This window comes from Mustela nivalis (assembly GCF_964662115.1).
Source record: "Mustela nivalis genome assembly, chromosome: 5".
Classification (NCBI taxonomy): Eukaryota; Metazoa; Chordata; class Mammalia; order Carnivora; family Mustelidae; genus Mustela; species Mustela nivalis.
The window spans coordinates 45674471-45688430 of NC_139024.1; the positions used below are offsets into that span (position 1 = coordinate 45674471).

At 36.2% G+C, this 13960-nt stretch overlaps 1 protein-coding gene across 1 annotated transcript in view; it reads left to right on the top strand.

The window, feature by feature from the left end:
* The window catches only part of ME1 (malic enzyme 1), a 181133-nt gene that overhangs the window by 64730 nt on the left and 102443 nt on the right, over positions 1-13960 (top strand). The window contains exons 4-5 of the mRNA XM_082731694.1: positions 834-909; positions 6315-6476. Of these exons, the coding sequence (XP_082587820.1) occupies positions 834-909; positions 6315-6476 (238 nt within the window). The remainder of the gene's footprint in view (positions 1-833; positions 910-6314; positions 6477-13960) is intronic.

Here is a 13960-nt window from a genome sequence, read left to right on the forward strand (position 1 = left end):
GGGGAAACACGTGAAGGGCTTCTGGAATACTGACAAGAGTGTCTGCTTAAATGGGTGTTACATACAAGGGTGGTCGCCTTCTAAAAATTCACTAAGCTGTACTTTGGTTGTGTGTGGTTCTCTGTATTTGAGTTACATTTAGCAAGAGTAAATAGTAAAGTAGAAGTTTTAAATGAGATTAAGATATTACATTTATTTCTCAGTTGAATTTTTAGTTCATTGTTAGACTTTTCCTAGGGAATGGGGGACGGGAGAGGAGCAGTATCAAAGACTTCAGTTGAGTCCAAATGACAGAGTTGCAGAGAACAACTAAGACTGCAAATTAAAGAATTATAACTTGGATGTTTGAACTTAAAAAAAAAAAATCAAGTATGTTTCACACAAAAGGACTGTTGTCACTTAAAGCCATTTCTAACACAGTCTCTCCTCTTCACATTGTGAATACCCAGTAAGTGGAGTATATGAGCCTGTTTATACATGCTTCATGTTTTCTAGGTGCTTTTACATATATTATTTAATAACAAACTAAGTGAATCTATGAGTGGAAATCATGATGCTACTTAAATTCTCTGTAAATAAAAGAGTGAATACTACTTTAATTACAAAATGTTTAAGAATATGTAATATAAGAATGAATTTTTTATAGATGTCAATATAATGTTTAAAGTAATTTCTACCTTATTTATAAGATCCCTAGCTTTTATTTGTTTAAGGGAGTAATTTTCACTAGTTTGATAAAAATGGAGGTGTATTAAACTGATTTGGAAAAAATTTTTTAAAGTTCATGATATTTTGGCAAGTCTGAAGTATATTAAAACTCTTTTTTCTGCCAGAGGTCTCTTCATTAGTATCCATGATCGAGGGCATATTGCTTCAGTTCTTAATGCATGGCCAGAAGACGTCATCAAGGTGAGTCATCTAATTTTTCCACTGTGGCAAATTTGTTCTTTTACCTATTCCATAACATATTAATAATTTTCATGATATTAGATAGCATTTGACGTGGAAATGTTGGGGTTTGGAGCCGACAGACAAGAAAGAATTCTTGAGACATTCCCAGTGTGAAAAGGTGGTTTTATTAAGGCACGGGAACAGGACCAGCACAAAGGACTGCTGCGGGATTCTGAGGAGCAGTTGATGATATACTATGGAGTTGGGGGTGGTAAAGACGAGGGAAGTTTCTTAAAGGATTTTCATATTGCTAAAGAAGACTCGCAGGATCCTGGAGCCCTGGCTATCCTCGGGCTAAGGTGGTGTTTTCCTCTAAGGCATTAACATTGGGATTGGGAGTCCCTGGAGAAATGTCATACTCTGCCTGCCTCAGGTATTTGTCAATGGGCTGCAGGTTATACAGACCTTTAATTTTATATGCATTTCCTTTTTGCCTTTGTTCTTCACATCAGCATTCACTGTCTTTTCTAATTTATCACCTCTTTGATTTTTGCATACTGGGTTAATTTTATTTTGGTACTGATTAAAGACTAAGTTTCCCTATTATTTCTATCTGATTTCTTAGCATTTCTTGGCCCATTGATGAAAAATGTTGAAGTTGCCTGTGAATTTCTTGAAGCAAAGTCCCTTTTCACATTTATTGGCTTTAATCATCTGCTAAGAGGAACACAGACAAAAAAAAAAAAAAAATACATTCATTCACTTCCTTTATCATTATGGCTTTCAGTTGTTCATCTGACTTCCCTCTCCGAATGACCTAATGAAAATAAAACAAGAATAGTATCCAACATTTAGTAGCTTTCTGTATGAGACCCTACTTGGATTGACTCTTGTAATTATCATAATTCAGTGAGGAAAGGAAGGAAGGATGAGCAGTCGTGGCCAGTACTGATGGACTCTGCTCTGTAAGGCTTATGCCAGGCTAACTTGTAAAGCCAGATGTTTTTCAGGATTTCTAATCTTCCCAGATTTCTTTCTTACCAAAGTTGCTTCCTCAGCTTTTCTCCCAGGTAGGCTGCATTAGCCTTGGGTCCTGTCCTCAGAAACTCCCCCAAAGTGAGTTAATTCTGTGTAGTATAAGATGTCTGAGAAGACGCTTACATTTTGACTGGAATCTAGAGAGGATTTTTAAGAATGAGTTGGTATCGGGATTATTTAATAACCATATCATCATAACAGCTAGGCAATACTCAGTCACCTTGTTTTGTGCTCTTCCTGCTAGCTCATATCTGAATATTTGTCTTCATTAGTAGCCTACCTTTATTCTTTCAACTTTTTTTTTAAAAGATTTTATTTATTTATTTGACAGAGAGAGATCACAAGTAGGCAGAGAGGCAGGCAGAGAGAGATAGAGTGAGGAGGAAGCAGGCTCTCTGCTGAGCAGAGAGCCTGATGCGGGACTCGATCCCAGGACCCTGAGATCATGACCTGAGCCGAAGGCAGCAGCTTAACCCACTGAGCCACCCAGGCACTCATATTCTTTCAACTCTTAATGTTGGTCTCTCACTGTTATTCCTGATTCTAACTGTACCTATTATTATTTTAAAAGCCTAGCATAGTATCTGACACATAATAGGCACTTAATGGCAGCTGTTTATTGTAATAGAATACCGAAGAATAAGATGTGGTCTCTACTGTAGTTGAAAGTATACATGAAACAAAGGCAATCTATTAGATGATAAATAATTAAACTGGTATAAATTATAAATGCTGTATTCATTCAGAGAAGGCTAAAATGGTTAAATTTTTATATCAAAATGGGAACTTAAATTTAGTCATTGATAATTAGAATGGGAAGAAGATACTATCCGAATAAGGGCACAGATCAATGTAAGTCCTAGTTCCGGAAGAGAATGGTGTGTGTTTGTGCAGTAAGTGAATTAATTGGCTGGTCTGACTAAGAAGTGTAACTATGGAAATGTAGTGGCATTAAGATGGCTTAAGTAAGAGGTGACCAAATTATTATAAAAGGTCTTGAAGTTCATAAAGAGGGGTTTAGACTTGAAGTAATAGAATGTCCTATTTTCAGATGGGAATGACTTTATGTAGGTAATACTTGAGGAAGGCTCACCAGTGAGAGGAGAAGAGGCAAGAGTTGTTCATCCAAGTGTAGGCCACATCAGAAAGGCCCTGGGGAAGGAAAAGAAGGCATGAAGACAGGACACATGGTGAGGGTGTCTGTGTACATTCAGGAGAACCCCTGTCTACTCATGCAGAGTTACTAGTGAGCTAATACCCAGGTAATAATTGATGCAGTAGGAGGAAGATGGAATTTCTGAAATGCGAACATCATTGAGAGAATTATGATTGTCTTACTGAGATAATCCTCCTGTTGTAACTTCATTATTGTGTAGAAGATATGCAAATGCTTGATTTTCCTTAAGTGGGATATGAAGTAGGTTAAAACAAAAGCTAAAGGAATGTCAATTTAATGATAAACTGTGTAGATGACACATTATTTTTCAGAAGATTCCTTCACTATTAAAATCTACACCTTAGTGTTGAAATGTTTGTGAATTAATGTTACAAATGTGCATTTGTAACAAGGCATAAGCAGATCAAATAGAAAACGCCTCAAAACAGAGTTTAAAAATTACTCAGGGGCACCTGGGTGGCTAGTTGGTTGAGTGTCCAACTCAGTTTCTGCTCAGGTGATCCTGAGATGGAGCCCCATGTCGGGCTCCTTGGTGGTCGTGGAGCCTGCTTGGGATTCTCTCTCTCCTCTCTTTGTGCTCCTCCCCTCCTCATGCTCTCTCTTTCAAATAAATGAGCAAATCTTTAGAAAAACTTACTCAACTAACACCTATCTACATGCCCATGGCATATTTATGTAATAAAATTAATAGCTTAGGGGCGCCTGGGTGGCTCAGTGGGTTAAATCCTCTGCCTTCAGCTCGGGTCATGATCTCAGGTCCTGGGATCGAGCCCTGCATCGGGCTCTCTGCTCAGCAGGGAGCCTGCTTCCTCCTGTCTCTCTGCCTGCCTCTCTGCCGGCTTGTGATCTCTCTCTCTCTGTGTCAAATAAATAAATAAAATCTTTAAAAAAAAATTAATAGCTTAGGATGAGAGGAGAGCTTAAGGAATAAAATTTATGAAGAAAAGAAGAAAAATAACATTTTTCCTTGACTTTATATAAAAGACATAGATTATTTTAGCTTAGTTGTATTATCAAAAATAAGTGAAAATATTGTTATTTGCAACCCTTTTTCAAAAATGTTGAAATGGATGAAAATCACAAGTAGCAACTCCCTGGGTCTAAATATCTTTAATGAACCTGGAAAACATTACATAAATTACTACTCAGATCATACCTAATTTATATGGCAATGTTGCTCTCCTTATAAAATATCTTTTAAAATATTTTTAAAATATTTGCAGACCAACTAGACTTTACCTGTTTAAAGGACACATACATAAAAGTATATAGTATCAGTAATAGATAAAAGTACCTCTGTGACAGTGTGATAAATAAATGTCAAAAATGTATTTGGAGTAGCTAGACTTTGAAAAATTAGTTTTAGGGGGCACCTGGGTGGCTCAATGGGTTAAAGCCTCTGACTTCGGCTCAGGTCATAATCCTAGGGTCCTGGGATCGAGCCCCACATCGGGCTCTCTGCTCGATGGGGAGCCTGCTTCTCCCTCTCTCTCTCTGCCTGCCTCTCTACCTACTTGTGATCCATGTCTGTCAAATAAATAAAATCTTTAAAAAAAAATAGTTTTAGTTTAAAAAGCAAGGTTACAATTTTCTGTAGTATTTGTTTATCTTTCTTATCTTAAATCAGAGCCAACTATACCAGCGGTATCGAGTTGCCTTCTTCAAAACAGCATAACCTATTGATCCTTTGCAATTAGACGTGGAAAATTTGATATAGGCCAGATTTATGGGATATGCAAAAATAATTTTTGCCCACTTCTCAAATGTATTTATTTTTAAGGTAGTTCTTTAAGAGCTGCATAATATAGATAAACAGAAAATTAAAAGATCTCAAAAGTATATTTAAAATATGTTCTGCACTGTGGCATAGTGGAAAAACATTGTATGAGGAGTTGTGTATACAGTTTCCCATTCTTTGGTATTAACCAGGTCGCCTTAGACAATTTCAGTTCTCTAATCTTCAGTTTCCTAATCTATAAAATAAGAGGGAATGACTGAATATACTCTAAATTTCCCTTCTAAAATACCATGACTCTGCATAATGCTCTTGATGGTAATAGTAGTCTTGATAGCTACAATTTGTTGAAAATTTGTAATGTACCAGGTATTATGTACTTTGTATATCATATTCCTCATTTATTGAACAACAGATTTATGCAACTAACTAATGTTTATTCATTGTTTACTATGTTCAAATGCTGTGCATGGTGTTGGTGCACAGTAGTGAATAAAATAGAGTCGGTTCCTATTTTCATGCTGTTCTTCTGAAAAGTACCTTTATTTATTCCTATTTTACAAATAAGGAAAAGAAGATTTAATTCATCTGTTTATTTAAGGTCAAATGACTGACATTTTCCCAAGGTTTTATGGAAAAGATGAGTGTAGGAGTTTTGGGAAAATCTACTAAATTGTGTTTCACAAGATTGGTTTGGCTTAAATTCATATAATGTCCATGAATCACAGAACAAGGATGTTAAGTGCGTTAATTAAATGCATTAATTCAGATATCAGTTAACTCAGATATCAAATAAAATAGAAATAAAATCTCCCCATGATTAAAATGAATGGCTCATAGATATTCAGGGTGATTGGAAAGAACCTAAACAAAATTCATTTAAGCCTAGTGGAAAATTATCAGGTAAGAGCAGTAGCAAACTGTACTTCATAAATTTCAAAAATGGTAGACAATATCTAGTGGTTACAGGAGTTAAAGAGGATGGATCAACATTGTTGTGAAAATAGGAGGATGGTGCCAAGATGCGTAAACTAAACATCAGAGCACTTGGGAACTACTTAGCAACTATGTATTTTTTAATTAGGGCGCTCCCAGAATTCTGCTCAAGGTGGATGGGACTGGTTTCTCTTTAGTTCCCACTTTGAGGTCCTATTTCCTTGTACTCTTCCCGCTTGCCGCGATGTTATTTGAATCTTTATGTGCATACCATCTCTTCTTTCTTCACTGACTAAAGTAATCATATATATGTATTTAAAAAAAAAAAAAGACTTAAAAATATATATCAACTTTATTTCTTCTCTCCACTCTTTGACAGTTAAGATCATATGAAATCTCTTAGATGTATATTCAATCTATGTTTTTTGACAGCTTAATATTTCATTACATAAGTGTTAATTTCAGAAGCAGAGGCAAGGGAATGTGCCCCTGGATTTGTAAACATCTTTTAATGGATGCTTTTTCTTTCTCTTCTAGGCCATCGTGGTGACTGATGGAGAGCGTATTCTTGGCTTGGGAGACCTTGGCTGTAATGGGATGGGCATCCCTGTGGGCAAGCTGGCACTGTATACAGCCTGCGGAGGGATGAATCCTCAAGAATGTCTGCCTGTTACTCTGGATGTGGGAACAGAAAATGAGGTAAACAATTTAAGTCTGTAAGACAGCTGGACACCTTAAAAAAATAGCACCAGCTCTTGTATTTTGAGCTTATTTTCCAGGAACTTCATGACATTCATTCTTTTCTGTCTGGTTCCTTTCTCCCTCCTCAAACTCATTCCCCAAACAGTATAAGAAAATTATTCTTTCTCTTCCTTTTTTTCCCCTTTCTCTAAAGTGTGATCAGTCTTTCACCAGCTTGTTTAGTGTTTTATCCTTTGAAAAACATTCACACCATTATTCTATAGAGTGTATGTTTTGCTTTAGGAGATCGTAGATTCTTTTTAAAAATTATTGTTTTGGTACTATGTAGGAATTAATCCCTAAGGACTTACTAAATTTAATCAGTATGAAATCTTGTTCTAAAAGTCTGTTTTAAACCTGTGGTAAATGATTTGGAATTTATTTTTGTTTTTTATTTATTTTTAAAGTTTGTTTATTTTATAGAGAGCAACAGGGAAGGGGCATAGAGAGAGGGAGACAAGCAGACTTCATGCTTACCGGGGAGCCTGATGGAGGACTCAATCCCAGGACCCTGGGATTATGACCTGAGCCCAAATCGAGAGTTGGATGCCTAACTGACTAAGCCCCCCATGTGCCCCTTGATGATTTGGAATTTATTGTTTCTCATTCCTGCATCAGTATTTTAGAATCTTAAAGTTGTATATCAGTACATATTTTTGCTCATTCTTTATTGCTAATATTTGGGTTCAGTTAATGGTGATAGACCCTAGAAATTAAAGGTAGAATATGTACAGATTTTATAGTCATTTTCTGTGTTCCCCTTTAAAGCAGTCAACCCATTAATAGTATAATATTAACTTGAACATTTTTGATATTCATTAATAAAGTTATAATATTTAACTTCCTATATATGTGAGTACTTATTTACCTTCATAAAGGAAACATTTTATGAAAGCACACTGCTTATCTGATATTTTCCTTTTTGATACTAATAGAAATGACTTAAAAATGATCCAAGCTGACTTTTTAGAACAATCATCCTAAAATAATATATATACATAGAACTTTGGATTTTCTTTTTATTTCTTCATTTATTTAAAAAATATTCTTCTGTGGTAAATAACAGTGACAGCAAATAAAGTTTAAAATTACAAAATCTGGAGACACTTGGGTAGCTCACCACTTAAGTGTCTGCCTTCATCTCCGGTCATGATCCTGGAGTCCCAGGATCGAACCTGACATTGGGCTCCCTACTAGTGGAGAGTCTGCTTCTCCCTCTCCTTCTGCCACTCTCCCCACTTGTGTTCTCTCTCACACTCTCTCTTGCTCTCTCAAATAAATAAATAAAATCTTAAAATTACAAATTATCTGTAGAACATCTTAGGAATTCCAGGGGAAGATGAAGAGGAGTAAGGAGTGATGAGAAAGGCATGTAAAAGTGTAAGAATTCACTTCTAAATTTGGATTTTTGTTTTGTTTTTTTAAAGATTTTTATTATTTTTTTAAAGTAATCTCCACACCCAGTGTGGGGTTGAAACCACGACCCTGAAATAAAGAGTCCCTTGCTCCACTGACTAAGCCAGCCAGGCACCCCTAAACTTGGGTCTTTTATTGTCAGTGTAATGTGGACATGAAGTTATACACTAAAGATTAAGCCATAACACCAGGACTCTTGCACTGATAGGTTGTATTAGTTATATGAAATACTTTATTTCATGGAAGGAGGTCTTAAAATTCTCAAATTGGTCAGTTATCTTGAGTTTTTTCACATTAATTCCTAGTATTCCTAATATCCCTTTCCTCTTTTGGCATCCAGTGCTTTTTATTTTACTCCATTTCTGCCCAGCGTCCTGCCCCCTCAGCCTACTGAATCCATGTCCACTGATCCTTCATCAAATTTCTTGCTTTGCCTTGCTGTAGATCTTGCTTTCTTTTGCTCTTCTCTCATTAAGCATGACTGGTACTTACTACATTGGAAAAATTTTCAAGTTACTAAATTAGAACATAATCTGATAATTTAAATGAATATGTTATTCAAATGCTGTGTGTTATTTCTAGACATTTTTACTTATTGCTAGTGGACTGTAGGAGATATTAGGGGAAAATGAATAGTGGAATTTTAACTCTTTGATGGGTCACTAAGAATATGTTTTTAGCCTGAGAGACCTTTCCAAAACTCTTCAAATTCTGTTATATAGATTTACTTGACTTAGACAAATATTGAGCACCTACTGTCTGTTAAGGTTTAAGCAAAACCTAGATAATAATGGAGTCAATAATTTAAGATCTTGCCAGCAAGATGTTCTGAAGCCAGAAAAGAAGATACATATGTAACTAGTTTCAAAATACATTAAATGCTTAGATAGGGACATTTGGCAAACCATTAAGAACAGTCAACAAGCCATTTCTCTGCCAGTTACAATATATTGTTGTCTCTGTATTGCTGTTATCTGCTTATAACTCCCATTTTTCTATAAATCATATTTAGTAATGGTGAAATTGTATGTTAATATATGACCAGCTAGAAGTCCCTATTTTAAGAAGAGTAAATTATTTGTTCCTTTTAAAAAGATAACTTAGTTGTATGTGGAGTTGGCCACACTACAAAGTCCCCACATCTGTCTTTACTTCTGACACCAACTACAGGTTTGGGGGGAGATTCCCCAAAGCTGACCCTCAGGCTTGATAATTCACTAAAAGGAATCATAGACCCAACTTTTGTAGCAACATGGACGGGACGGGATTATGCTGAGTGAAATAAGTCAAGCAGAGAGAGTCAATTATCATATGGTTTCACTTATTTGTGGAGCATAACAAATAGCATGGAGGACATGGGGAGTTAGAGAGGAGAAGGCTGTTGGGGTAAATTGGAAGGGGAGGTGAATCATGAGAGACTATGGACTCTGAAAAACAATCTGAGGGATTTGAAGTGGCGGGGAAGGGGGGGCGGGAGGTCGGGGTACCAGGTGGTGGGTATTATAGAGGGCACGGATTGCATGCAGCACTGGGTGTGGTGAAAAAATAATGATACTGTTATGCTGAAAATAAACAAATGAAAAAAAAAAAAGGAATCTTAGATCTCAATGAAAGCTATTATAATCACAGTTATGGTACATTAAAGGGACAGGATACACATTAAAATCACCCAAAGGGGGGTACCTGGGTGGCTCAGTGGGTTGAGCCTCTGCTTTCAGCTCGGGTCATGGTCTCAGGGTCCTGGGATCCAGCCCCACATGGGGCTCTCTGCTCAGTGGGGAGCCTGCTTTCCCCTCTATCTCTGCTTGCCTCTCTGCCTACTTATGATCTCTCTTTCTGTGTCAAATAAATAAAAAAATATTTTTTAAAAAATAAAAAATTAAAAAAAAAAATCACCCAAAGGAAGAAATGCTTAGGGGAAAGTCTGAGAGGGTTCCAAGTGTGAAGCTTCTGTTTTCCTCTCTGTGGACTCAGGGGCAAGTTATCCTGTGGGGTTAATGTGTGAGGTTGATATGTACCCTCATTGATCAGAGTTTTTATTGGGGCTCCATTATCTAGGCATGATTAATTGATTGATTACCCATATGAACTCAAGTACCAGTTTGGCTGATTACATTTGATCTGGGGTGAGGGGCTTTGGTGATTACATTTGAACCAAAGCCCCTCACCCCAGATCACATGGTTAGTGTCTCTTGGGGCTCCCAGGCTGTGAGGTAAAATGGTCAGGCTCTATCCAAAATGGCTAAATGCTTGTGAACCAGGTCACCAGATTTATGCAAGCATTAGACTGAAATATAAGAGACAAACACACAAAAGGGAAAATAGGTCTAAATTTTAATGTTAAATAGAATGCAGTTTTTAACTCATAAAAGATTATGAATTTGATCCTTCAAACTTTTAAGGAATATAATGTGTTCCAGAGCATATGTTCCAGGGCATATGAAAATTCACACCTGCACGTCTCATTTTATGAAAAGAACATAACCTTGATATTCAAACCTGCTAAAAAAAACAAACAAACACATAATAAGAAACTGCTAATTTGTCTCACATTTACCCATGTTCCTACCTTTACCACTTTATAGATGTGTAATCTTGAAAAAATTACTTAACTCTTCTGTGCCTCAGTTTCCTTATGTAAAACAAGTACCTACCTTACAAAGTTGCCATGAGTTAATGCTCTTAGAGTGTTTGTGATTGTGATTGACATTTTGTAAACATTCAGTAAATGTTAGCTTTTATGCACATAGATGTGGAAGCAAAGTCCTTCATAAAATACTGGCAAACTGAATCTTGCAGAATACTTTTAATGTCAAAAACTATTCAAACCATCAGCAACATCACAATTAATAGTGGTTCTTTTTTTTTTTCTTTCTTTCTTAAAGATTTAGGTATTGAGAGAGAAAGAGTGTACATTCAGGAGTGGAGGGAGGGGCAGAGTGAGAGGGAGAGAGAATCTCTAAACAGATTTCTTGCTGAGTACGGAGCCTGAAATGGGGCTCAATCCCATGAAACAGACCATGACCTGAGCCAAAACCAAGAGTCTGATGTTTAACAGACTGTAACACCCAGGTACCCCTAGAGGCATTGTTTTAAAAAGTTATCAAGACATTTGTTATCACTATTCTCATTGTTCAGGAAGTGCTAGCCTTTGCAATAGAACAAGAAAAACAAATGGGATACTTGACTGGAAAGATCAGTTATCATTATTTATAGGTAACATGTTTATTGATGAAACCCAAGAAAATCAAGTAAAAATTGTGACCAAATTAGAGCTCTTAGTAAGGTGATTGCTTTTGGGACACACATATCAACTGTATTCTATTAACAATAATATCAGGAAGAATAGAAGCCATTTAGATTCTAAATTAACTTTTATATTGCCTAAAATAGATAGAAATGCTCCAACACATGACTTTCTTTTTCTCTTGTGAGCTATTGGAATTCAAAGTATGTTAGAACATGGTAACTTATAAGCAGTCTAACCTAAATTTTTATGTTTATAATTCTTAGTTAATACATAAGGGAGAATAGAAAAATATTTAGAGATGAGTTGTTAACACTTAATATCCTTCTTCAATTCATTCTGACACTTTATTCTTCTTATTTTGTACTGCTGCTTTACTAAAAGTCAAAGAAAATTTAATTCAATAAAATATGACTAAGTGTAAAATGTAATGGAGTTTTTATTTGCTACTTTATGTTCCATTTTCATATGTGGAAAACTGCTCTCAGTAAAAACATTACTGTGGTTTAAAAAAAAATTTTTTTTTCCTCCTGTGGTAAAACCTTTTAATCTCATCTCTTTTGTGAATCTCTCTCCAATTTACCTCCTGATAAAAATATAAAAACAAATTGATAACATTGCTTATTTTCTTATCCAGAATACTCTAGATCTCTTTTTTTGTAAGTTAGAAACACTTTCCTCTTTTATCATAAATACCTATAGAGGAGAAATTAGGAGCCAATTGATAGGGCATTCTTCACTTGCTATAAGATCACACTTGCCTGACTTCTTTAATCTCTGCAGCTCTCACCTAAGGAATCTAAAGGAGGTTTAAAGAACAAAGACACTGATTGGGCCCCTGGCTGGCTCAGTCAGTAGTGCTTGTGGCTCTTGATCTTGGGGTTTTAAGTTCAAGTCCCACATTGAGTGTAGAGATTACTTAAAAATAAAATCTTTAAAAAAAAAAAAAAAAGGTGGGGGGTGCCTGGGTGGCTCAGTGGGTTAAAGCCTCTGTCTTCGGCTCAGGTCATGATCCCAGGGTCCTGGGGTCGAGCCCCACATCTGGCTCTCTGCTCAGCAGGGGGCCTGCTTCCTCCTCTCTCTCTGCCTGCCTCTCTGCCTACTTGTGATCTCTGTCTGTCAAATAAATAAATAAAATCTTAAAAAAAAAAAAAAGCCAAAGACAATGAAACCACGCCATAAAAGTGGTTGGCTAAAAAATACTCTTATTCTTTAGGTTAATAAAACAAAGCATTTATTAGGTAGGATATTTGTGTTTCCATCTTTTTTTTTTTTTTAAGATTTTATTTATTTATTTGACAGGCAGAGATCACAAGTAGGCAGAGACATCATCTGTTATTTCACAGTTCACATTTTCTTTGTTACTTGTGAAACTGTAGCTGTATACAATTTACTTCTGTTACCTGAAGTAAATTTTCTTCAGTTATCTTTTAAGAGTATACCATATTCAGTTTCTTTTAAAATCACTGTTGCAAAATCTTTTCATAGCTATTATGTTTATTATTTGTCTGCTTTTCTTTTATAAGTGACAAATATCAAAGTTTGATATTTGATTAAAAATGTTAGTAGGTGTTCCTTATGTTTGCTACATGCTGCTTTAGGTTTTATTAAAACCTAGCAGTCTTAAAGACTGCTTCATGTGCTTCATGTATTACGTGGTGTCTTAGTTTCGTCGGGCTGTGGTAACAGTACTACAGACTGGGTGGTTCAAGAGGATAGATATCCAAGATCAGGGTGTCCAAGGGATTAATTTTTTCTAAGGTCTCTCTCCTTGACTTTTCTTCCTCTGGTTTTCCTTCAGTGTCTTCATATGGTCTTTCCTCTGTTTGTAATTTTTTCTTAAGAGAACACTAGTTACATTGGATTAGGACCTGCCCTTATGACCTCATTTAACTTAATTGCCTCTTTAAAGACTGTTTGCAAATACAGTCATATTCTGAGGTTTTGGGAGTTAGGACCTCAACATATGACTTTGGTGAGGACCCAATTTGGGCCATAACATTTGGTTAATGCTCAAGAGGGCATGGGCAGTTGTTTTTGCATAGTTATTCTTCATTTATTAAATCAGTGTTCCAGGTCTCAGATATCTGATTCTGGTTTTATGTTTAGTCTGACCTTTAGTTCATGTATACAGTGTTTTTAGATCTAGAATCCTTGCTGGAACTTGAACTCACAAAGTTGAAGCCTCCTACCATTTAGAAAGTTCACTCTTATGTTCCAGAAAATACCCTTTATATTTGGCATGAACTGGCTATGATGGAGAGAAACTGAAGAAAAGAAAAACCTGATAGACTTTCTGTCACATATAGCTGCCATATGTCAGAGACTAGTGTTGGCACTAAAATGTGGCCCGTGTGAGTTTTCTATTGCTACCATAAAAAATTATGACAAACTCAGTGGCTTTAAACAACACAAATATATTACATTATAGTTCTAAAGGTCACAAGTCTGACACAAGTCTCAAACGGCTAAAATCATGAAAGGTGCCCACAGGGTTGTGTTTCACAGCCTGTCTTTTCCAGCTTCTGGAGACCCTCCTCTGTTCTTTGGTTCATGGTGCTTTTTTCCATTTTCAAGCCAGCAGTGTAGTGTCTTTCTGGCTCTACTTCTGTCGTCACAGCTCTTTCTTTGAGTACAGCCAGGAAAGACTTTTCCCTCTCAAGGACTCACCCTTAATCACATCTGCAGTCTCTTTTGCCACATAAGGTAACATATTTACAAGTTAAAAGGATGGGGGAAGTCATTATTCTGCTTACCATGGAGTCCCAGCTAGAATGTC